Here is a 26,455-nt window from a genome sequence, read left to right as displayed (position 1 = left end):
GCAGGGGAGGGGCAGAGAGAGAGGAAGACAGAGAATCCCGAGCAGGCTCCTCGCTCACAGCACGCAAGTCTCAAACTCACAAACCTTGAGATCATGACCTGGGCCGAAATCAAGAGTCAGACACTTAACCAACTGAGCCACCCAGGCACCCCATAAAGTTCTCCAGCATTTCTTTAAAAATGTATCTGTATTTCTGATTAGGTAAAATGTTCACAAGGTTCAAAACTGAAAGGCAAATAAAAGGTGAAATCTCTCCTTCCGACTCCATCCACTAGCCACCCAATTATTCTCCCCAGAAGCAACCAATAACACCAGTTTCTTATGTATCCCACCAGAGGCATTCTGTGTATGTTCAGAGAACTCAATGGTTTTCTGGCTTTTTAACTATTCTCATACAAATGGTACATATGCTGTTTTACCTCAATTTTGTAAACTTAACACTAACTCTTAGAGACAATTCTATATTCATCATAAAGATCTTTGTTCTTATTTTTTATAGCTGTAAATGGCTCTACTGTATGGATGCACAGTACTTATTTAATTGAATTAGCAAAACAAAGCCATTCTGTACAACAGCATGCAAGCCAAAGAAAACCTTGGGTGAGGGGAAAACACGAGTCCTTTTTCTCCATTCCACTTAAACCACCTACGATTTCTTTACTGAAGATTAAACTCGGAATTTTTTCTATCCTTCACAAACAGTAATACTTCATGTCCCATGTTTTTAATGACTTTCTTAAGTATTTCTTAAAAGAATACCACCAAAGGGCAAGTTTCAACATTTATATAAGAAAGCTCTTCTTTGAGAATCACATCTGGTGCTTCGTTCACTTAAAATCTGGATGTCAAGGGGCGCCTGGGTAACCCAGACGGTTGTTGAACGTCCAAATCTTGATCTCAGCTCAGGTCATAATGTCAAGGTTCATGGGGTGAAGCCCCACATCAGGCTCTGTGCCGGCAGTGCATAGCCTGCTTGGGGTTCTCTCTCTGTCCTTCCCCAGCTCACTCACTGTCTCTCACTCTCTCTCAAAATAAACTGAAAAAATTAAAATAAAATCTGGATGTCAAAAAAACCCACAAATAAATAAAAAATAAAATGAAAATCTGGAGGTCAAGTTTGTGATGGCTTAAAGACTAGATAACTATAACATGTTAGATGCCTACCGTGGAATACTGTGCAGTGGTCAGAGGCAATGAACTAGAAATATAAACAGCAATCTTGATCGATCTTAAAAACACAGCTTTAAGTGGAAAAAAAGAAATCTACAATGCAATATAAATGTGAAACATACCCCAAACACTACATATTGTTCAGCATTACATGCATACCAAGTTCCTCAAGCAAACCCACTTGAGCATGGATACCGATGGACGAAGAGTGGGATGGGATGAGGACCACAGCCACAGAGAACAAACACCGGCGTGGCAGGGACCCCACACTCCGGTGCTGTGTTCCAATAAAGCCTTCTGCCAGAGTCATACCTGTAACTCCACCTGAGGCAAATCCCCCAATAAAGTGCAATCGACATCCCAATAGATGCTAAACTCTGCCACATCTAGTTGTTTTTTCCGCATTAACTTCTGTACCTGGGGTAAAACAGGGAAGAAAATAAGATGACTCTCTTCATTCACAAACTCCATTCACTCATTCAACAAACCACTTCTGAGGAAGCATGTGTCAGGCACTTGGCAAGGTGCTGGGGATACAAAACTGAATTAAAACATGGGTTTTGCTCTTACGGTTTTCCAAATCTAGCTAACTAGGGAGACAGGCATGGCACAATTTTAATCAAGCGGAGGGAAAGCAGAAGAATAGAGACGATGCTATAAGCAAACAAAAGCGAAAATGTCACCGGGTGAATAAGCATCAAAAGACGGGTATGTTTCTAGCACAGGGCAGGAGGGAAGGACGGGGACACATGTCAGAGTGCAAGGTCTACCGTACGAAAGGCGTGGTATCTTCAGAGGATGGGGACTACGTGTGTGATGGGAGCGCTGTCCTCTCGATGTGGGGGCAGCACTGATACACAGACACGAACACACATGTGGAGTGGGGTGCTAAGTGCTGACAATACCCAGGTGTGCTGGGTTAAGTGGTTTCCCTCCCCCAAAAACTTCATGTCCTCCTGGAACCTGTGAATGGGACATTATTTGGAAATAGGGTCTTTACTGATGTAATCAAATTAAAACGAGGTCATACCAGACGAGGGTGGACCCTCATCTAATGACCGATGTCCTTCTGAGAAGAGAAGGCAGACACACGGGGGAGGAAGACCACACGACAGAGGCAGGGATGGAGTGACGCATCCACAAGCCACGGAACGCCGAGGTTAACCATCAGAAGCAAGGAGGGGCAGTTTCTCCCACAGAGCCTCCAGATGGAACCGACCCGGCAAACACCTTGATTCCGGACTTCAGGCCTCCAGGATTAAAGAGAATAAATTTCTGTCGTTATAAGCCATTTTGTTCATGGTAATTAGTGAAGGCAGCCCTAGGAAACGAATACACAAGGAAAGGAAGCGGATGCCGTACTAAGGAGTCTGGACTTCACACTCGAGGAGCCATGGAGCCATGGAGGGTTTTGAGGTAGGCATGCACCAGGCTTAGGTATCTGTTCTGTTCAGAAACAGAACTCTGGCAACACTGCAAAGTAGAGCTTTCCCCTTCGGTGTGCTAGAGAAAACGACTCATGAGTGGATCGAGAAATGAGCAAGTTTACAGGCTCCAGTTACATTTTAGAAATATCTGCCTAACCACCTCCAGCCTCAAGCAGCCACGAGCACTTGCCCCAGCGCCCTGTACAAATAATATTGTATTTCCACGTGGGCCGTGATGTGGAAGAGACTGGGAAGCGCCGGTTTAGAAAGAACCAAGGGCCTGGGATGGAAGCAAGGGGATATTTTACCCCTGGGATGGAAGCAACAGGATATTTTATCAGCCCGGGCCAAAGTTTACAGGATCCTGAAGTGAGACAGTGGCCGTGAGGATACGAGGAAGGGACACATTTGAGACCCTGTGCGAGGAAAACCGGCAGGGTGCTGTGAGCAGATGGATATGGAAGTCGGGGAACGGGAAGCAAGAGGAGGAGCCCGGGTCTCTGGAGATCAGGGCAGTGGCTCAGAACACACGCTCCGGAGCAGGGATGGCAAACTTCCACAAAGGGCCGGACAGCAAACGTGAAGAAGCCTTCACGGACCGTGGAGCTGCGGTTGTAACTACTCAGCTCCGCCCACCGGAGCACAAAGGCAGCCCTGGACGACATGTAAATGACGGGTGTGGCAGTGATCCGGTAATTGTTTACAGACAAGAAGGGGGCGTGGGGGGACTTTGCTCTCCAGTCCACAGTTTGCAAACCCCCACTTGGCAGCTGGGCCACGCAGCTTCAGGACCTGGCCCTTCCACTCCATCGCCGTGCACCTCCGCATCCTAGGCTGTGTGTAGGAGGAGGCTGACAGAGGTGTGGTAAAGAGCACTGAATATTCAACGAGGTTAATCACGTGAAGCGCTAAGAAAAGTGCCTGGCATGGGAAAGGGCTCAAAAGAGGTTAGTTTCGTGTGTTTTAATACTCCTTAACATGTTAGAGAATAAAGGGAAAAAGCCGGTTTCAGGGACGCAAAATGGGCCAATGGAACATAATGGGATAATTTTGGTTGTGACGCTAAAACACCACAGAGGTGCCCCGCAGGTAAAGCCCATGAGCCAGGAGGCCAAAAGGAGGTGGAGAATGGAGTTCAAGATGTGGAAGGCACCGACAAGTATTCCCAGAGGATGGCTGAATCTGTGAAACAGAGAGTTTACCCCCAGAGGTGCACACAGTATGAGAACTCAGTTTCTTCAGGCACAAGATAAATGGGGCCGCATCGACGTTGAACGGATGAGCGAAGTAACAAAGGTCAGAGAAAATGAGCCATTTTCCTATTTTGGTAAATTAATCTGTTGGCACAGACAAGAGGCGCGCACAGCCGCCCAAGAGCTTGGTGAGGAAGAACGCAGCCTCCTTTACATAACACGAAACGACGAAGGCGGGACCCCAAACTCCCTAAAACCAGTGCTTTCTTCCAGGTTAGCAGGCCAGTTCATACTCACAGGCTCATTCACAGCATTCTGCATGGACACATTCTTAATACAGACGCCAAATGCAAAAGGATGGGACGGATTGGTGACGCCATCTTCAAAGCGCAAATGGACATCTTGGATTTTTAACTGCAAGGGGGAGAAAAAAGGAAAATGCACTTTGACATGTGCTGCAGGTAGAACACCACAGGGAGACGTCAAACCGCCCTTGAGCATTTAAGTAAACTACGGCAGGTAGTTTACACAAATGCTCAGGGCACACACACCATTCCAGAAGACCCCTTAAAGAAACATTCAAAGAAACGCCACTGGATCTAGAGAACTGGTCCGCCCTCTCCTACGATACCTTAATCTTGCCCCAGCGTCCCGGCACCTAGACTCGGGAACACCAGGAGGGCACATACACTTTGTACCTGTCTACTTCCCCTTGCCCCTGCCGGTGGGCTACAGAAAAGGCACTCTGCTTCAGTGAATTAAAAATCGTTAACAGAAAGCGAAAAGACAACCCATAGGGTGAGAGAGAATATTTGCAAGTCATACATCTAATAAGGGACTAGAATCCCAAAATACACAACAGTAAACAAATAAACCAGGGCACCTGGATGGCTCAGTCAACTGAGCGTTCAATTTGGGCTCAGGCCACGATCCCACGGTCATGGGATCAAGCCCCACGTCCAGCTCTCCACTGAATGTGGAGCCTGCTTAGGATTCTGTCTCTCTCCCCCTCTGCCCCTCTCCCCGGCTCACACTTCCTCAAGAAAAGAAAATTTAAAAAATTTTTAATAATTAAAAAAATAAAATAAACCAATGTTTTCAATGGATAATGGGATCTGGATAGACATTTCTCAAAAAAAGATACACAAGCGGCCATAAGCACATGGAAAGATGTTCAACATTAGCCGTTAAGGAAAGGCAAGTCAAAACCACAGTGCGGTACCACCTCATACCCACTAGTCTGGTTATTATCAAAAGATAGTAACAAGTGTTGAGGAGGATGTGGAGAAATTAAAAAGCTCGTACATTATATGGTGAAATTGTAAAACAGCACAGCCCCTTTGGAAGACAGTCTGTCAGTTCCTCATGAAATTAAACACAGAGTTACCATATGACTCGACAATTCTACTCCTAGGTATGTACTTAAGAAAACTGAAAACATATATGCACACAAAACCACATACACGAATGTTTATACCAGCATTATTTACAATAGCTAAAAAGTGGAAACCACCCAAATGTCCATCAACTGATAAGCAGATAAACACAATGTAGTATAGCCTGAAAACCGCAAAAACCCTCAGTGTGAATACTCCATTCAAACTCCTGCACTTTGAGGAGGTTTCCAGCAGCCTAAAGCTGCGTGCCTGGGACATGCCGGCCTCCTCCTGAGTTCCCGTCTAGAAAAGCTCAGGGCTGTTTGTTCCAGCCAACGCCTGACAATAGGTCCCTGACCTCCCTTTCTTAAAAGCATTGACCCAGAAGGGCTTACAATTGTGAATCCTTTCTCTGTCGCTATGAGATGTGTGTGTATCTCCTACAATCAAGGACATGAAAGCCGTTCCTCTGAAACGTAATCATCAGGAAGGAGAGGCCCTGTCTCCCAATCTCTGTGGGAGCACAGAAGCCCAGCCAGCAGATACAGCCGGCCTTATCACATTGACACTGACCTTCTAGAATTCTTCACCTGAGCCCCCCCCCCCCCCCCCCCCCGCCACCGATCCCACCTCACTCTCCTCTAAAAGGCCCAGTCACCTCTGTGCAAACTGGGACAGAGCTCTGCTCCTGCCACTTCTGTCAGTAGTTACTGGATAAAATCTGTTTTCACTGCTTTAACTAACATCCAGCTTCGTTTGTCTTTGACAATCCATACACGGGAACACTTTATTCAGTCTTAAAAAGGAATAAAGTGCTGGTACATGCCACGACACAGACGAACCTTGAAAGCATTATGCCGAGTGCAAGAAGCCAGACGCAAAAGGCCACGTGATGAACGATCACACGGATAGGAGCTGTCCAAACCAGGCAATTTCCATAAAGAAGATAGATTAGAGGGGGGCTAGAGGGAGAGGAGAAATGGGAGTAGCTACTAAGTGGGCATGAAGTTTCTTTTTGGGGTAACGAAGGTGTTTTGGAATTAGAGAGTGGTAATCTAGGCACTTCGTAAATACACTAAAAAACACTAGAGTGTACATGTTAAAAGTCTGAACTTTATGGGGCGCCTGGGTGGCTCAGTCAGTTAAGCGTCCAACTCCAGCTCAGGTCATGATCTCATGGTTCGTGAGTTCAAGCCCCACGTCGGGCTCTGCGCTGACAGCTCGGAGCCTGGAGCCTGCTTTGGATTCTGTGTCTCCCTCTGTCTCTCTGTCTCTCTCTCTCTGCCCCTTCCTTGCTCGTGCTCTGTCTCTCAAACATTAAAAAAAAAATTTTTTTTTCAGTATGAACCTCATGGAATGTTAACTAAATCTCAATAAAGCTATTATTAAAAATAAAAATAATGAATTATTTAAAATTAATGAAAGCTAAAAAAAAATTTTAAAATACAACTGCCTAAAACAATTCAAAGCACTCACCTCAAATGTACCAATCTCTTTGTCAACGTTCTGACAGTTATGAAACCAACAACCTCAGACTGCATCTTTGGGGGAAGTGGTGTACCCTGAAGCCATTTTGGCCTCTGTCACCTTGGCAATGCAAGAAAACCCCAGATGTAGTAATAAGTACAGCCTTACTCTTACGGCATTCATGAACATCAGTGTGGACCCCGATCTAGTTTTTGAGGACAAAACAAAATTGTAATTAAAGCAGAAAATGTGGCCAGCAGCCCGAGCACCTGCCACCTCATCAACCTGCCACCAGAAACGTCAGTGAGAGATGAAACACCTCAGTGGGCTGCTCGAAATTCACTACGCCACCCACTAGAAACCACGTATCCGACCTCTCTCATTGTACAGAGGAAGAAACCGAGACCAGAGAGATTAAGTGATTTGCCCTAGAAGAATCAGTCACGAAGGTGCAGGTCACCCGGCTTCTTAGGAGGTACGTCCTGTAGCAAGGAAGAGGGCGACACTCAAGAACAAAGTGAAGTGCAAGGTGAGTGAAAATGAAACTCCTACTCGCACGAGCCGGAGCAAGAAAAACCTGTGTCTGCCCAGGGCTGGAGGCTTGCTCTTCAGGTTTCCCTCCCGGCACCGCCTATAAAAGGGCACACCTGAGCAGTCAGCCGTGGCACCGCATACCCCGCATCAGTTAAGCCCACGAGAAACCAAGTACTGAGGAGCACACACTCGTAAGCCTGAGAAGTCCCTGTCGTGTTCATACTTCATAAAAGTCAGTAGGACTTACTTCGATATTCTCCACAATTCTCGTAACTACTGAGGCAGTGACTGAATACCAGTAGGACTCCCCCTTCCGCTGGCGTTCATTCTACAAAGGAAAGAGCGAGGGTTAGCCACGTCCAATGCTCTGCTCACATGCTGTGCCTCGCCGCAGCTGCTCGGGTGGCCGAGGGGGGTGTGGCTTGCCTTCCATCTGTCCTCCAGGGCTTGAAGTAGAGCCTTCTTGCGCTCCCTCTCCAAGAGCTTCTCCTTCTCGTCATCGAAATCCTCTAGCTTTTCAGGGGCTCCAATTAAGTGAAGGCTGGAGATGGAGATCACCCAAGGGTCCACGTGGGGGCGGTAAAAGGGAATCTGAAGAGTCACCTTCCCAATCAAGCCTGGGAAAAGCAAAATCTCGTGAAATGCCGATACACAGTGTTGGTACTTCCTTCTATTTTTCTGTATTCTTCCAGTTTTCTGTAAGAAGCATTAGTACTTTTACAATGTATTGTTTAATCTACGAAAATAAGCAGCAGGTTCTCGTACGTGGGAAAAAGAAGTTAGTACACTGACACCTGTAAGAACAAGACCCAATAAACTAGAAGGTGGAAAAAGTGCAGTGACTTCACCCTATCAAATGCAACACCTCTCCTCTGCGCAGTGCCTCCTCCCCAACTAACCTACATCTTAAACGACGTTGGGGTGTCTTTCTCCCCATAGCACCCGCACAAGCCTAAGAGCACTAAACTCATTTCTCGTTGGTTATTAGCTGGCTGGTTGAGAAGCACTTCTTGGGAGTCACCGGGCTTACGATATGTCCGGTCTTGAACATAGCAACTGCAGCGCGGGCGGTCCTGCAGTGGCACTCTGTTGAGAACAAATTCTGATCCTTCAGGAGAACACAGGCTGATGCGAAACTAAATGGCCTGCTAGGACCGTGATAGGATTTTCCCAGTCCCACCATGTCTAGCCGAGCTTCCTAGGATACAGGCCTTCTTTAAAGACAATTAGTAAAAGGCATGTCCTACTAACAACAGTGCATAAAACTATCTGAAGTGGTGGCACCTGAGTGGCTCAATCGGTTAAGCGTCTGACCCTCGATTTCGGCTCAGGTCACGATCTCACGGTTCATGAGTTCGAGCCCCACGTTGGGCTCTGTGCTGGCGATGCAGAGCCCGCTTGGTATTCTCTCTCTCCTTCTCTCTCTGCCCCTCCCGTACTCTCTCTCAAAATAAATAAATAAACTTAAAAAAAAACAAAAGAATATCTGAACTGTCCTAATGGCTCTCAAAGATCCACACGGCCCAACTAATATCGTATCTCTGAAACATATGTTATCAGAAGGTGATCATTTCCCTCTAAGATCTAGAATTCAAGTAGGATTGACCTGTTAAAGATAAAATATCATTAACACCAAGTGACTGTGTAATCCAGTAACAAGTTAAGAAATGTGACAACAAATAATGAAAAACATTTTAATTTGGATTTTATCTAGAAAAATGAAAGTAAGGTTTTTTTGTTTTTTTAATTTTGGAGGGAGCTTTATTGGGAGCTCTGGGTTTCTTTTTTTTTTTTTTAAGTAGGCGCCACACTCAACATGGGGCTTGAACTCACAACCCTGAGATCAAGAGTCACATGCTCTACCAACCGAGCCAGCCAGGCACCCTGCAAGTAAGTTTTGTATATTTAATAGTTAATATTATAACCAAAACCATATACCAGTTTTCACCACAAAGAGTTTAACAATAATTAGAGTGCAGTCGCAATTCTAACCTAAATTAATTGGGAGGAAGAGGCATATTTGATAGATGACAAGCAAAATATAACTTCTGTTACATTTCATTTAATTTTTGCAGAATACAAATAGGGTCGTTTTTGCAAAAATATGAGAAAACCTCATCAATTTCCTCCAAGAGCCTCTCTGAATCCTTTGATACTCAAATAATAACTCTTTTGGAAACATCCACAGTATCATCATTCCAGAGTTTCTTTAAGATTCTAATCGGTCAGGGTCTTTGCCTATGATTCTGGCAGTTCACCCATCACTTGAATTGACTTCAAGAAAGTCTAAATCTTTTGCAAGATTTCTATCTTATTTCACCTAGCAACTGATTTGCATTGTACTTGCATTTTATTTTAATATAAGTATCCAAAAATAAGGGAAAGAATGACATCAACAGGCTATTATTGAATGATGAGTGGTGTCTGAATAGGGACTAATTTTATACATGGTCATTTAACAAAGAATGTAGTTTTTTTTTTTGTTTTTTTTTTTAAGATTTTATTTTTAAGGGGCACCTGGGTGGCTCAATCAGTTGAGTGTCCAGCTCTTGGTTTCGGCTCAGGTCATGCTCTCACGATTCATGGGTTCAAGCCCCAAGTCGGGCTCCATGCTGACAGTGCAGAGCCTGCTTGTAATTCTCTCTCTCTCTCTCTCTCTCTCTCTCTCTCTCTCTCTCTCTCTCCCCCTCTCTCTCTGCTCCTCCCCTTCTCTCTCTCAAAATAAATAAACTTAAAAAAAAAAAAGAAATTTAAAAAATATATTTTATTTTTAAGTAATCTCTACACCTAGTGTGGGGCTTGAACTCACAAACCCAAGATCAAGAGTTGCACGCTCCAAATGAGCCAGCCAGGTGCCCTAACAAAGAATATTTTTATTCCATGACCATTCTTGTTTCCTTACCAAACCTGCAGAACTCCTATAATAACTGCAAAAATCTATGAGTGTGCCAGGCATCGTTCTGAGTAATTTTAATGCATTAACTCACGTATTCCTCTCCACAACCCTCTGATGTAGGTACAACAATTATCCGCTCATCTCAAAGACTACGAGGCACACACAGAGTTGTGAGGGAACTTCCACAAGGTCACATAGCCAGAGAATGGTAGATATGGAATATACACCCAAGCACACTGCTCCAAAGCCCACCTTTCATTCAGTAAACTGTCTCTCCATAATATAAAGAATTCTCCAAAAATAAGAACTCCCTGTATCTAGAAGTTCTTTAAGAAACATAAGAATCACCTGGGGATGCTTATTAAAAATGCCGGTTGGGGGCGCTTAAGCGGGTCAGTCGGTTAAACGTCCGACTTTGGCTCAGGTCACGATCTCACGGCTCATGAGTTCGAGCCCAGCGTCAGGCTCTGAGCTGACAGAGCCCACTTCAGATTCGGTGTCTCCCTCTATCTGCCCCTCCGCTGCTTGCACTCTGTCTCTCACGTTGTCTCAAACATAAATAAACATTAAAAAAAAATTTTTTTTTTTTAAATGCCGGTTCAGTGACACTCCCTTGCCAATTCTGATTCAATGGGCCTGGGAAACACCTGACCTCCCCACCACCACCCAAGGTCATCCTGATAGACAAGGCCACACTTTAGGACTGATCTACAGTCTATACTTCCTATCCTGCCTCTTCCTGCTCAAACAGAGCCAAATTCAAGGGCTCTCAGTTTTCACATCCCAAGCAGTATAAGACTCAAAACCGCCTCTCTCGGCCTTAGAGGTCCGCATACCAGCTTTGACTTCAAACGGTAATTCCAGCTCTTTCAAGGCATCTTTCTTCAACGGCAAGTTTTCCAACTCAACAGCACCTAAGAAACAAAAACAACATCATGAAGTGTTCATCCAGCAACTGCAGTAGGTGCCTACTGTGTGCATATCATTGCAGGTTAAAGGGAAAGTCTTCCATCTCCACCCAGCTATAAAAAGCCAGGAGCAGCGCCAGACTAGCCTATGGACTTTATCTGACTACTTTCCTGACCATCCCCCTCTGACAGCCGAAGGCTTGCCCGAGGATGAAGGGTTTAGCCTGGGATCTTTTTCTATAATAAGCCAGATAGTAAATATTTCAAGCCTTATGGTATCTGTTGTATATTCTCTCTGTTGTTGTTGTTGTTGTTGTTGTTTACAAGCCTTTAAAAATATAAAAGCGACATTCTCGGTCTGGATTTGGCCAGTGGCTAGGTTGCAGACCCCGAGTTTAGACGAGTTTAGATGCATGTTCAGCAGAGAACCATTAACATCTGAATCACCTGGAAAGAAATGCAGGCTCCTGGGCCCCTTGCCCAGACATCGCTGGGATTAAAACAAGAAATCTGTGATTTTTAACAAGCTCCTGCAAACCCCCCACTCCCCAACAAATGGGTATATTGCACACAACATCTGAGAGCCCCTGAGTTAAAGTTGGTCATCAAAAGGAGCTGCACTCCCTTCTGGAGAGACCAGCTCCACATGTTCTCCTCCATATCTCCACTTACAGGCTTAATTACCTGTCAGAAAGCAAAGAACAAACCACCGCTGAAGGTCCTTGTCAGACCCAGCTTTTATAGGACTTAAACCTAGAGGTCCAAGATGTCTCTGAAGTGACTGAGGCACAGTCAAGAGGGAGCGGCTGACCTCTCGCTCTCCCAGAGGTGACTCCTCAGTGTGTAGTAGGCACTGAGCTGGCCACTGGGAATGTGAAGAGAGGAGGCAGGGCCCCATCCTAAAGGGCGGAGACAGGCAACATTCTACAAAACTGCATGACCTCGGGCGATTTCTGAGAAAAGGGAGTATAGATGACAACCACCCAGCAACCATTAACTGGTACGAGAACTCAGAAGAAAGGCAAGCAAGCCAAAGACAAACTAATACAAGAAACAATTATTTTTTCCTTTAAATGACTGTTCAGAACTTGTGGGTAACTGGCTTCTAAAGAAGTATTCAAATCTAGCAACTTGGCAGATGCTGAGCAAATGCAAGCAGCTCATGTTTTAGACTTTTGCAGAAACGTATCTACGTGGGTCCCCACAAAGCTTAAAGACCAACCAAAGAGCTGCGGTGCCTGGGTGGCTCGGTCGGTCAGGTGTCCAACTCTTGATTTCGGCTCAGATCACGATCTCATGGTTCATGGGATGGAGCCCCGGGTCGGGCTCAGCTCGGAGTGCAGAGCCTGCTTAGGATTCTCTCTCTCTCCCCCTGTCTGCCCCGCCCCCCACCTCTCTCTTTCTCACACACACTCAAATAAGTAAATTAAAAATAAAGACTAGCCACAAGGAGAAGTTAATAACCCCGAGAGCCCGGATGCAACCCTATTTCCACATTTGGGGAGTAAACGATCATAAGGGGGGAGGGGGACATGAAACATGTTCCTCAACAGTTGAAACTGACTTAGAGGGGGAAAGTATATCATTTCTCCTTCTTCTGAAGAGCGTCATTTGCGATTTGAATCATCTGCCCTGTTTTTCAATACCCACATCTGTCACAAAGGCAGGTGGCTGCTATCCACCTGCGGGAAGTGGAAGGAGTTGCAGGCAGTCCACGCCGGGAAACATTAAAGCACAGAGGGCAAGAGAGGTGGTCGAGGAAGGAGAAGAGACCAAGGAAAGAACAAGAAGGGCCGCTCAAGGCGAGTCAATAACAAAGGAATCAGACAAAAGGGTGGCAGTGGAAGCCTTCCAGTCGGAAGGCTCTCTGATTCCCCACCCACTCAAATGTGTACCCACAACTGGCCCTGCTGGGAAAGGTCCCTCAAGGGACCCAGAGGAGGTGAGCACTTTATAAATGAGAGCGCTGTTCGTTTACTTCCGGGCAGATAACACACAGGCTTATTCCTGGATGTCTCATTCAAAAACTCCTCAGCTTAGTTAGGCTACCAAGAAACAAAGTCCCTAGAACTGGGGTAAATCTAGGGGCCGGCTGCTTTTCAGTCATCACCAATGACTACTGAATTCTCCTCCCTCGGCTCTGCGTCACTTAAAAAGCCAGCCTGAGCGGGGCACCTGGGGGGCTGAGTCGGTTAAGCATCCGACTTCAGACTAGGTCATGATCTCACCATTCCGGAGTTCGAGCCCCACATCGGGCTCTGTGCTGACAGCTCAGAGCCTGTTTCAGATTGTGTCTCCCTCCCTCTCTCTGCTCCTCCCCTGCTCACGCTCTCTCTCTCTCTCAAAAACAAATAAACATTAAAAGAATTAAAAAAAAAAAGAAAAAAAGAAAAAAAAGCCAGCCTGAGGTTCAGGGCTTATAGGAACAAAAAGGAGAGGGAGCCAAAGTGCTGGGTCACAAATAGAGATGCCCACGGCCCGAAGTCCTGCCTCCCCGACATGACACCAGCAGCTGCTGTCTTCTGGCCCCAAACCATCCCAAACACGCCCTGCGAGCTTTCCACCTTCGGCCTGTGCTCACAAGCTTCATGCTACCCGCAATGTCGTAACCCGTCCCACGCCGCCTATCGAGACCCTGCACTGCAGCCTCCTAAGGTCCTACGAACAGGATGGACGACCCCCCTCCTCGGCACCCCACTGCACTCTGCCTGTGTCTCTGGTATAACAAGTTACTACCTACTGCCTTGTGTTGCTGTATCACTTCTGTCTCCCCAGCAAGACAGCAGGTGTCCAAGGGCAAGGACCACAGACGTGGACGTGGAACAGGAACAGTAATAGCAGGTACCACTGAGTGAGATCTGACTGGTGCCAAGCACTCGATACGCATCGCCTCATTCAATCCACACAACAACATGAGGAATACTATTATTTTCTCCATTTCAACGTGAGGGACGTTAGGCTTAGAGAAACGCAATCTGCTTGAAACTCACAGAGCCGCTGAGCAGCAGGGCTCGAACCCGCCCTAGATCTGCCTGATCTCAGCTGGCAAGAGGCGCAGCGGGTGGAGAGGAGGCCTAAGTAACTTGCTCACAGTCACAAGGAGCTTGTGAGTGGGGAGACCAGGCCCAGCCCCTAGGCCTGAGCTCCTAGAATCTTCTCCTGTCCCCGCTCTTTGTATCGCCCCTTAGCACAGAGCCAGACCCAAAGCAGGCACACAACGGTGTCTGCCGAGTGGCTAAACAAATAACATCTTATACAAATTCTCTCTCTCTCTCCTTCAACTACTTGTACGCTATTTACAGTTTCATTACTTTCAGTATGTTGTGCACAATCCACGCTTGAAGTCCAACCCACGCCAATCATAGGCTGACGATCGTGACAGTGGAGGATGATGGTAACTAACATCGACTGAGGGCCCGCTGTATGCCAAGAACGGTTCTAAGCTACTTGACCTACATTAATGTGTCCAGTCCTCAGAACCTCATGAGACCGTTAATATTCTCTCCGATTCACAGACAGGAAGAATTTGAGAATTCATGAAGACTTGGAGTAAGTTGCCCAAGTTACTGGTAAATGGAGGAAATGGGATTCAAAACCAGTCCAGCTACAAAACCCATACTCTTGATCACTATGTCCAGCTTCCTGGCATCTCCCAAAGCATCTCGCATACTAAATATCTCCAGACGGACTGAAATAACATTCTTATTCCCATACCGTAACCCCTGCCTCCAAACACTGCTTTAACTATAACTGTGATGCCCCAAACTTTCCTAGCCAAGCACTGTGATGTGCTTTGAATCTGTAAGGACGGGGCATCACACTAATACCGGTTAGGAAAGAAAAAGTATTTTTTTATTCTGCACAGAGAATATTTTTAAATGGGAAATAAGCATAGAAAGGCAGTCTGAAGCACCAGAGAGATACACATAGTTGTCATTACAAGACAGATTCTAAAACTGAGATTAGAAATCTGTTATTAGTATAGACTCTATGGTACATCAGATAGCACACATTTCTATTTATTCATTTCTTCAGCCAACATCCTCTTACCACATCACTCTTGAAACAGCTGGCTCTTTTATTAGCAAGGTTATGGTTTGCAATTCCCTTTCTCGGCCCTGTTTCCTGGCCTGTGCCACCTGGTTAGCTTTGTAGCATATGTATGAGAACTTCAGTAAGTGACCAGAGAGGTGAACTCGACACTACTCTCATACTTTGAACACATCCTCTTCCCTGACAGGTTGGTCACTTTCACCTTGCACTCGGCAACTCCCTTTTAAGGACAGGGAGGAAAAAAGTCAGGACAGAAGTTAGAGATTAAGAAAAAACCCACTTCAGTTTCCAGTGAAGGGCGGGGGGGGGGGGGGGGGGGGGCTCCCCACAGCCTGTGGCTGCCAAAATCCTTTCACTGGTTCAGATGGGTCAGGAAAACCTGCAAAGCAATACTTCTGGTGACAGGTGAACCACTGGCACCCTATTCTCAGATGCCACAATAGGAACCACTGTCATCTCCGCTAACCTGTCCCGGTCCACCGGCCAAAACCCACACCCCCAGAAGGTGAGCTTTCCGCCATATTTGAGATCTGCTTCCCACTTTCTATGATGCTACATGATTGCAGACTCACTTTATCTCCTCTCTCTAGATTGTTCAAATGTTCCATTGTGAGTTGAGCACAAAGAACTTAAATTAAAACAAGGAGAAGGGGAGGGGCGCCTGGGTGGCTCAGTCAGTTGAGTATCCGACCTCAGCCCAGGTCATGTTCATGAGTTCGAGCCCCACGTCAGGCTCACTGCTGTCAGCACAGACCCTGCTTGGGATCCTCCGACCCCTTCTCTCTCTGCCCCTCTCCCATTCATGCTCTCTCTCTCAAAAATAAATTTTAAAAATATTTAAGGGAAAAAAAAGAAGGGGGAAAAAAAGAGGTTTTCCAATGCTCACACCAGATCCCTGGACTGCATTAAATCATGTACAGGCATTTACCGAGGATAGGCCTGTAAAGGCTAAAATGTCTCAAACTTCATAGAACTTTATTACTAGGCAAGACAGGACCTCAGAAATTCTGTCAAAGACTCCACAGTAACATATTTTAAAACTTTGACTAGGTGTCTATTACACACAGCAGGATAAGAGCTTTAAATGTCATTCCGTTTGATCCTTACAACAACACTGGAGAGGTGTATCACCCATTTGTTCTAAGGAAACCAAGGCTCAGAATTTCAATGACTTGTTCACATAGGTAATAAGCAACACAACAGGATTTGAAGCCAAGCCAACGCCATGGTCGCTACATGGCCACCTCCATAAAGCTTCATAAAGTTAAAAAGTTAACTGGGATTGGGGCACTTGGGTGGCTCAGTTGGTTGAATGTCCGACTTTGGCTCAGGTCATGACCTCATAGCTCTTGGGTTTGAGCCCAGCGTTGGGCTGTGTGCTGACAGCTCAGAGCCTGGAGCCTGCCTTGGATTCTGTGTCTCCCTCTCTCTCCGCTCCTCCCCAACTCACGCTCTGTCTCTTTCTCTCTCTCTCTCTCTCTCTCTCTCAAAAATGAATAAACATTTAAAAAATATTTTTTTAAGTTAACTGAGATAAAGCAGAGTCACCAGCACTATAGTCTTTTTTTATATATATATTTAATAGTTCCCTAAAATCTATAGCAATACAGCTACATTAAGTTACCCTGTAATAATAATCAGTGTCATACAAGAAAACATATTTCCTTTAACACATATTTAGTACAAAGCCATTTGGGCATTATGTTTTATTATTCTCAGTACAACAAAAAGAATATTAAAAAAAAAACAGAAATGCCATCTGCAAAGGCATACTTTACCAAAAAGAGATACACTTACCTTTCAGAAGTGCAACAGAGAGCTGATCAGTGTTCAGGTTATTGACGTATTTCCCCAGATAGGTATTGAGAACCCAGGCTACAAGGCCTTCCAACATGACTATATCCTCAAGACAAGGTGTTTAAAAATCATGGATCATTCTTTATTTCTCTCTCTCATGGTCATAGAAGAATCTATGAAGGAAACAAAAAAGGAAATCAACAGAAAAAAACAGATGATTTTCTGAGCTGATTTTCTACTCTGCCTTCCCTGAGGGTGGACGAATGCAAAGCCCAGATTTAAGAAAAAAAGGGGTGACGAGCACTGCAAGATGCCCTGTTGGCAGAGGATCAAACCAAGGAACAGTCACAAATTTACCAAAAAACACCTAGAACTCCAAGTTGTCTATCTTTTCCATGCAACTGATCATTAAACTGCTTGCCTTTAGGAATTCACCTTGGAAGTAGACTGTCCTGGTCAGCGATTCTCATCCAAATGCAATTAGGCAACGTCTAGAGACATTTTTGATTATCGTGACGGGGGGCTGCGGTTGGGATCTTGTGAGTAGAGACCAGGGAAGCAGCTAAACATCCTACAACGCACAAGACAGCTCCCCCACAGCAAAGAATTATCCAGCCTGATGTCAACAGTGCTGAGGCTGAAGAACCTTCTCCTAGATGAAGGCAAAAAATGCCCTGAGAGATTTCAATGAACTTCACATTTGGCAGCGATCCTCTGTCAGCCTTCCCTAGTTCCATGTTGCAAATGTGTTCATCAAGATCATTCATAAAACAACATCAATGACAGGGAGAAGGCAGTGGTTTCTCGCTATTCTTAAATGTCCTGGAACTGCATTACTGGTACCCAGACAGAACCCTGGGTTGCTGATACAATGAACTATCTTAGCAACACAAACACAAGAAATCCTCTGGTTCCAGCTACTGTATTTAGCATAGTACTGAGCTACTACTGCCCATGATAATAAACGTGTTTATTAGTATTACAAAAAAATATATAGGTTACTTTTAGTACGACTAAAAGTTACCATGATGGAACTTGAGACATAAAAGGTTTAACTTCTTTTAATGTTTACTCATTTTTGAGAGAGAGAGACAGAGACAGAGAGAAAGAGCAGGGGAGGGGCAGAGAGAGAGGGAGACACAGAATCCAAAGCAGGCTCCGGGCTCTGAGCTGTCAGCATAGAGCCCAATGAGGGGCTCAAAGTCACGAATCGTGAGATCACGACCTGAGCCAAAGTGTGAAACGTAACTGACTAAGCCACCCAGGCGCCCCAAGATATAAACGTCTAAATGGGCTCCAAAATCACCCAGCTAGTAGATCCCAATTAGAACTGCGAGTTCCAAATCTTGCTCTGAGCCAAGCACATCAGATACCAGCCCACCACGCTGGACACTCCAGGTTTGCTACGACATGTGTCCTACTTGGAACCAGCCCTTTCAGGATCCTTTCCAGGCACTCTGCCCCACCCCCCGGTGATTCATCTTCGTGCCAAAAGATACACTTATCCCAAATGAAAGGCCACCACCCGACAAAATCCCAACACACAAGGCCCCGTAAGAGTTAACTCAACCTCCAGGAAAGACTGAATTTATTTGTCAACAGTGTCTTGCTCTTCCAGCAAGATTAATTTCTATTTGCCATCAACGACAGTGAAAATAAATCAGAAGCTAAAGAGCATCTGATGAAATGCTAGTTTCTTTCCAGAGATTTTTTTTTAAGCCATATTTTGTGTAAAACTAAGAATTTGCTAGAGATCACTGGATACCTGTATTTAAAGAAGAGGTTACAAGAACAAATTCTTTAAAATAAGAAATGTGTACCAGTCTGGTAAAAAAACAAAAAAAAACAAAAACAAAAAAAAAAACAAAAAACAAAAAAAAAACCATTTATTTATTATATCTTTAAACAAGTGAATCTGTGAAAACAAAATGTGAACCTGACTAATCTATGTACTATGTAGACTCCAACAGGCAAGGTGCCAAAATCAGAGTATTCTTTATTTCTGAAGTTACTGCCATTGACCCCTAAAATGCTAACAAACTCTCTCTGAAGTGCCAAATACAAATGCTCTCCCAGCAGAGGGAATCAGGCCCTACTCTACCCCCGCCGCCCCCCACCCCTCCGCAAGGTGGGAAAATGCAAAACACAGATTACCAAAAAGATGGGGCGAGAAGCATCGTAAACGCCCTGGTCAGTAAATTAAGACTCAAGCCAGAAAGCATCTATCGGCTCTGCTAAGCATCTAGACCAGGCTGGAAGCCACTTCAAGGATTTCCTTAAGGAATCCGGTGTCGGGAAGGGCCCCCAGACTGGCTAGAATCCCAAAGTGTTTACACGCTCGGGTCCACCAGGGCTTCCAGGCAGCCGCCCGGCACTAACTCCCACCTGACCTCCCCTAATCGGTGAGGCAGGTGCCACTGGGGATCAGGGCTCAGCCCACAGGCGGACAGACAGCCGGGAGTGACCTTGAGCCAGGCCCCTCCCTCGAGGGGCGGCCAAAGCCGGGAGTAGGACTGGCAAAGGGACCAGGACGCTCCTCACCAGCCGGCCGGGCCTGAGTGCCACGGGCGCCGGGGTGCTATGAGAAAGAAGACAAGAGGGGGCAGCTGCCAGGCCCCGGGGCCCCCAGGAATGGGGCCGCCCGTGAAGGCGAGGGGCCCATAGCCCTTCTTCCACCCCGTGGGCTCCAGGGGACAGAGACCCCACCTCCCAGATAAAGCGCGGAGGCGACGGCGCCCAGAGCCTGGGGTCCCGCCCCTGGGAGGAGGGATTCAGTCGGGGTGTGACCCCGAGGAGCGGGGGTAAAGACTGGCTAGAGGCCTGACGTCCCCATCCCAGAGCGCGACCCCAGAAGGCTGGTGGGTGGCCAAAACACTCTGGAGAACTGACCCGCGCCCCGTTCCCGGGCGTGAGGTACGGGGGCCCGCGCACGGGGGGCCCGCGTGGGGACCGCCGCTCAGGCGGAGAGACGCGGGCTGACACGGCCCCCAATCCCAGGGCACCAGGCTACCGGGACCCCGGGAAGGGTGCCGGGTCCGGCGGGGGCTCGGACTCCCGGGACGAGGACGCCGGGGTCCCGGGAAGCTCGGGCAGCCCCAAGCCCGTCTGACCCTGGGGTGCCCGCGGTGGCTGGGACGCAGGTGTCCCCGAGAAGGCGGCGGGCTCGGGGCCGTCGGGAGCGCGGACGCCCCAGGGCCCCCGGAGGAGCTCAGGCGGCGGGAGGGCCGGACGCCGGGCTCCCCGGGCTCCCAGAGGCGCGCTCCCCGCGGGCGGGCCCCGGCCCCAGGTCCGAAGCTGAGCCGGGGCGGCCGACAGCGGGCCCACGCCCGCCTGCAGTCCCGGGCCCTGCCCGCCGCCCCCCGCCCCGGCCAGTACCTGTCGGTGTCCCGGGCCGCCCGCCCTGCCCGGCACTGCGCGGCGCTTCCTCTCCCGGCTCCTCAATGGCGCTGGCCGGCGGCGCTCCGGCCCGCCCCGACCCGACCAATCGAGCGGGCGACGCGCCGGCGCCTGGCCAGCCGAGCGCCGAGTCATCGAGGAGGCGCCCCCTGGCGCCGGGGCGGCCGCTGGCGGATGGGCTGCTGGAGCTGGAGAAGGGCCCAATGAGCCCCGTCTGACAAAGGGGAAACTGAGTCCCAGGGGAGGACACGGCCACCAATTCGTCCGGCTGCGACAGTGTGGGAACGCAGGATTCTTCCTCCTACAACGCCCTGCCTTCCACTGGCCCATCCACAGCGGGTGCTCCACTCAGCAGCCACAGGGGTCTGCTAAAACATAATTCAGACTAAGCCACTTCCTTGCTTAAAACGGCTCCCCCCGCCCCTTGTACTTGAATTAAAATCGAACTCCTGGGGCGCCTGGATGGCTCAGTTGGTTAAGCATCCGGCTTCTGCTCAGGTCGTGATCTCCCGGTTCATGGGTTCCCCACTTCGGGCTCCAGCCTGACAGCTGGGAGGCTGGGATTCTGTGTCTCCCTCTTTCTCTGCCCCTCTGGGCTCGCGCGCTCTCTTCGTCTCAAAAATAAATAAACATTAAAAAAAAGTTTGTTTGTTTGTTTGTTTGTTTGTTTGTTTTTTAAATAAAATCCATCCCCTTACAGAGCCAACACCAATCTCCTACTGGATTTGGTCCATTCCTATTTCTGCCACTGTTTCCCTGGCTCACTCAGACCCCGGCAGCGTTCAATTCCTGCCTCAGGACCTTTGCATTTGCGATTCTCTCTACTTAGGATGCTTCTCCCTTAGATCCAAACTGTCCAGTAGAAATGTTATGCAAGCCACACATACAAGCCACGTCACATTTTTTCTAATTTACTAGTTGGTACATTTTTTAAAAAGGAAAAGGTGAAAATAATAACGTATTTCATTTGATTCAATATGTCCAAAATATGATCATCTCAGCCTGTAGCCAACAGAAAAGTGAATTAATGAGATACTTTATGGATTTTGTATAGTAAGTCTTTGAAATTTGGTGTGTGTTTCACACTTCCGGCACATCTCAATACAAACCAGCCACAGTTCAAGTGCTCGATAACTTTATGTGGCTGATGATTACAGAACAACTTTGGATAGTCCTAGAGCCAGTTCCTTCTTGCTTCAAACATTACACCTCAGAGAGGATTTTTCCCAGCTGCCCTATCTAAAGTTCCCTCCAACCATTACCCTGTTGTACTTTCTTCATAGAACTTAATGCTATTTGCAATTACCTTATTTGTCTATCTTTTGGTTGTTACCTTTCTTCACCCTAAAAGTTCCCCCCAAAACAGTGATTTTTATCTTTTTCACAGATGCCTCTTCAGCACCTAGACTTTGCCTTGCACAGAAAAGACTCATTTAAAGATGCTGTAAATGGGGGCGCCTGGATGGCTCAGTTAGTTAAGCATCAACTGCTTGGGACATGATCTCGTGGTTTACGAGTTTGAGCCCTGCATGGAGGTCTGTACTGATGGTGCTGAGCCTGCCTGGGATTCTCTCTCTCTCTCTCTCTCTCTCTCTCTGCCCCTCCCCTGCACACACGTGCATACTCCATCTCTCTCTCAAAATAAATAAATAAACTTTAAAAAAATAAGGTAAACTGCTACAAGTGAATGAAGGACTAAGTCAACAAATCAGACTTCATCTTGCACATCGTCTTGCATTAGCACCAGAAAGACAGGAAGAAGACCTCAGGCTCATAAAAAGCCAAAAGCTGCAGGAAGCAGGATGGCAATGAGTGTATTTACCATAATAATTATCAACCCTCATAATGCTAAGCTAATTAAGGTGACCGTGGGCTGAAATTCCTCTGATGTGGGACCAACAGATCAGAGTCTCAACTCTGGGTCACCTCAGCAGCTGAGGTTTGGGTGTAAAACCTCAGACTCCACAGATGAAAGGCGGGAGGGAAGCAGCCCATTCATTAGAGCTGAAGGATCTCAGAGTCCAGACCTTCCAGCACAGAACCACTTGGCTGTCCCGGGGAGTTTATTAAAAATGCAGAGGGGCACCTGGGTGACTCAGTCGGTTGAGCATCTGACCCTTGATTTCAGCTAGGGTCGTGATCTCAGGGTCATGGGATCAAGGCCCACATCAGTCTCCACACTGAGCACGCAGCCTGCTTAAGATTCTCTCTCTCCCTCTCCCTCTGCCCCTCTCCCCTGCTCTCTCAAAAAATAAAAATAAAAATAATAAAATAAAATAAAATAAATAAAATAAAATAAATACATTTTTAATCCAGATCCCAGGACACCCATTTGTTCAACTAGTATTACAGACAGTCTTTGTGCCCTCAATTTGTAATCAGTCTGAAGGTGCGTTTATCAAACAGCAATCTTCCTACTAAATATTTACTCACAAGAGAAATGAAATCACATGTACAAGCAAAGACATACAAGAATGTTCACAGTGGCTTTATTCATAACAGTCAAAACCTATTTTGACTATTAGTGAAATGATCAAAATGCCCATCAAAAGGAGAATGGATAAACAGGTTGTCCTGTACCCATACGACAGATTACTACCCAGCAATAAAAAGGAACAAACTGTTAATACAGACAGTATCTTGGAGGAAACTCGGAAGCATTAGCTTCATGTAAAAAGCCAGACCACAAAAGACCACATACTATGATTCCATTTGTATGATATTCCAAAAAGGACCAAACTACGATGGCACAAGCAGATCAATGGGTGCTAGGGGCCAGGACTGGAGGAGGGAGATGACCTAAGAAGAGACCCAAGGTCGGGGGCACCTGGCTGGCTCAGTCTGTAGAGGATGTGACTCTTGATCTCAGGGTCATGAGTTCGAGCCACATGTGAGGTATAGAGATTACTTTAAAATTTTTTTTTAATTTAAAAAAAAAAAAAGAAGGGGTACAAGGGAACTTTATGGGGTGATGGAACTTCTGTATCTTGACCGTTGTGGTGGTCACAAGGCTGTATACAGTTGTCACAATTCACTGAAGTGCACACCTAGAATTGCTAAATTGTGTTTTCTGTCAATCATTCCTCCATAAAAGTGATACTTTAAAAATCTCCGCCCTCATGGGGGCGGGGAGGGGAGGGGCCTGGGTAGCTCAGTCGGTTGAGCATCCGACTTCGACTGAGGTCAAGATCTCCCACTCATGGGCTCTGTGCTGACAGCTCATATTCTATAAACATGCTTTGCACGGAGTCTTCAAATGTCGGTGCTCTGTGTTGGGATGCAGTTCACACATCTCAGTTTGGACCGGCCGCACTCAGGTGCCCGATACCCGCACACGCCTAGTGGCTACCGAATGTGACCGTGCAGGCACAGACTGTCTTGTGAAGATACAGACAGCCCTGTGGGAAGTACAAGGACAGAGCGCAGCTCAGGGCAGCCCCCTCATCTTACAGGTGGAGATTCTGAGCTCCAGAGAGGGACAGTGGCTGCTTTAGGTTCACACTGCCGGTCCTCGGTGACGTTGGGACACAATCCAGGGACTCCTCACTGTTAGCTGTGCCCCAAGCAGCCTCTCAGCTCAATTTCCCAGCTTTCCGGATGCTGCCCTGCTCACTGGTTTTTGACTATGGAGCTCCAGGCAGGACAGGGCAGTCCCAGGAGAGAGAGACTGAGAGAGAGAGAGAGAGAGAGAGAGAGAGAGAGAGAGAGAACTTGCCCTTTAAACCCAGGCCTCAGTTGACTTTCTGGTGAAATTCTAAGGAGGCGGTTCTCAGGAGCCTCCCACAGGGAACAGGCTGTCCTCCCAACTTGACTCTAGATAAAAATCAAACCTCCGGCCCCCACCCCTGGGTGCCCTCCTCTGCACAGCAGGGATAATGGGTACTTTGCCTATCTCCTGGGGCAGTTGTGGAGATAAAGTAACTGAAGCTCAGTTGCCCAAGTTGCAGACCAGACAATTTAAGGAACTCCTCACACTCCAGGGGCGCCTGGGTGGCTCAGTCCATCCAGCGTGTGACTTGGGCTCAGGTCGTGATCTCCTGACTTGAGCCCTGAGTCAAGCTCCCTGCTGTCAACTCAGAGCCAGCTTTGGGTCCTCTGTCCCCCCCTCTCTCTGCCCCTCCCCCGCTTGCACTCTCTCTCAGAAATAAAGAAAACGTTAAAAAAAAGAAAGGAAAAAAAAGGAACTTCTCACACTCCCTGGACTCCTCCCACACGCCAAAACATAAAACCCTACATCCTTTCTGTGGCTTCTGAAGCCACCCCCACGACCTCATGTCCTGCCCTACCCCGAGTCCCAAGGCTGTGCTGCCCTCCCTTCAGCGAGGCCTCTGCTCAAACACCAGCTCCTCGGAGAAGCCTTCCTCAACCCACCCCACAGGCTAGCTTCTCAGCACTTACTGTCACCTGGCGTGGCCTACATGTATTTCTTCACATAGCCCTTCCTAGCGTGTGAGCTCTGGACAAGGACCCTGGCTGCCCTGGACTCGTGATCCCCAGCACCTACACACACACACACACACACACACACACACACACAAATAGCAAGTGGCATGTATTGAGCACTTACAATGTGCCTAGCATAGTTCTAAGCATTTTACAGATAGTAACTCAAATAATTCCAAACTCGGAGGGAAGCACTATATTAATCCTATTTTACAGATAAGGGTGAGGCACAGAGAAGTGAATTAATCTCCCTCCGGTCACACAGGAAGTGGTCACACCTGGGCACCTGGGTTTGGACTTCTGGGCTGGTGCATCAGAGTGCCCGATAGCAACGACGACTGCATGAAGATTAGACGGAGAGGACCGCGGTCACCCCCTACCCGCCCCCCGCCCCCCACGCCAGCCCTGCCTTAGCAAAACCACTCACCCCATCACGGTTTAAAAAAGAAAAAGAGGGGGCACCTGGGTGGCGCAGTGAGTGTCTGACTTTGACTCAGGTTGTGATCTCACAGGTCCTGGGTTCGAGCCCCACCATCGGGCTCTCTGCTGTGAGTCTGTTCGCACAGAGCTGGCTTCGGATCCTCTGTCCCCCTCTCTCTGCCCCTCCCCCATTAGCTCTTTCTCAAAAAAAAAAAGAAAAGAAAAGAAAAGAAAGAAGAGGCAGGAGGGGCTGCCCTCAGTTACTCCAAATTTATACCCTCTGCTATTGTGATTTATAATAAGAAATATATATTTGGTCTTCGTCCTCTGTTTCTGGCCTCACAGCCCCTCAAACACTTAAAATTTCCTAAGTGGGGAGAGGGGCTGGAGGTTCAATCCGTCACCAATGGCCAATGCCTTCATCAATCATGCCCACGTAACAAGGCCTCCACAAAGACCTAAAGGGCGGGGTTCAGACAGCCTCCATGTTGGTGAACACATGAAGGGGTGGGGGCGGGGGGGCACACACCCAGGGGGACCAGAAGCTCCAGCCCATCCCCCCGTAAAGCTCGCCCTCTGCAACTCTCCCATCTTTATGTTCCAGAGTCTTTGCAATAAACCGGGAATCGAGTAAGTAATCTGGTCTCCTGAGTCCGGTGGGCCACTCTAGCAAATAAATGGAAATCCAGGAGGGGGGTCACGGGAACCTCTGACACACGACCCATCGGTCAGAAGCACAGGTGGCCACCTGGACCTGTGACTGGTGTCCGAAGTGGTCGCGGGCTTGTGGGACTGAGCCCTTACCCTGTGGGACCCTGTGCCTCCAGAAGGCAGTCCGTTCTGTAGGACACCTCGAGGTGCCTGCTGAGAAGCGGGGGGTTCCCTGGTGGTGTGGACGCCGTGGACCCTCATTTGTGAATGTGCCGTGTCTGCTCTCTCACTTCAGCAGCACAATTGAGTGGTTGTGACCGAAACCGTAAGAGCCCCCAAGTGGAAAATATTTACCACGTGGACTTTGCCGAGCCTGCTCTAGGGTAGGGTAGGGTAGAGGGCGGGGCTGCGGGAGGAGAGGCCTCCCAGGAAATCACCAAGAAAGAAGAGGGTAGTGCTGAGGGAGTGACAGTGGCCCAGGAAAAAGGGTGAGTGATCTAGAGGTCGGATTAAGGAATTCAAGGGCCTGGGTCTCCCTCCCCTCCTGGCCTTTCCAAGTGCCTGCAACCTCCTCCCCACCCTTTGTTCTGGCTCACACCTCAGAAACAGATCAAAGGTCACCTCCAGAACCCTCCTGTGGCGGTTCTCTGAGCTGCACCTCCCCTGTCCCCAAGCTCATCTGAGCACCCTGTGGCGGGCCTCACAGATGTCACCACACTGGGGC

The 26,455-nt window shown here is 47.7% G+C and overlaps 1 protein-coding gene across 3 annotated transcripts in view; it reads right to left on the bottom strand.

The window, feature by feature from the left end:
- Positions 1-17,911, bottom strand: part of VPS13D (vacuolar protein sorting 13 homolog D) — a 255,302-nt gene extending 237,391 nt beyond the window's left edge. For 2 of the 3 annotated variants that reach the window (XM_042998018.1, XM_042998020.1), the window contains exons 1-7: positions 17,257-17,911; positions 16,822-16,994; positions 10,900-10,977; positions 7,594-7,784; positions 7,415-7,495; positions 4,088-4,204; positions 1,483-1,587 (exon numbers count right to left, since the gene is read on the bottom strand). In XM_042998018.1, the coding sequence (XP_042853952.1) occupies positions 1,483-1,587; positions 4,088-4,204; positions 7,415-7,495; positions 7,594-7,784; positions 10,900-10,977; positions 16,822-16,918 (669 nt within the window). In that variant the 5' untranslated portion in view covers positions 16,919-16,994; positions 17,257-17,911. The remainder of the gene's footprint in view (positions 1-1,482; positions 1,588-4,087; positions 4,205-7,414; positions 7,496-7,593; positions 7,785-10,899; positions 10,978-16,821; positions 16,995-17,256) is intronic. The other variant, XM_042998021.1, reaches the window with a different exon arrangement.
- Between the last annotated feature and the right edge of the window lie 8,544 nt (positions 17,912-26,455).

This window comes from Panthera tigris, chromosome C1, assembly GCF_018350195.1.
Source record: "Panthera tigris isolate Pti1 chromosome C1, P.tigris_Pti1_mat1.1, whole genome shotgun sequence".
In the NCBI taxonomy this organism is placed as follows: Eukaryota; Metazoa; Chordata; class Mammalia; order Carnivora; family Felidae; genus Panthera; species Panthera tigris.
The sequence above is the reverse complement of the archived record's forward strand: the minus strand, read 5'-3'. Positions and strand labels throughout refer to the sequence as shown.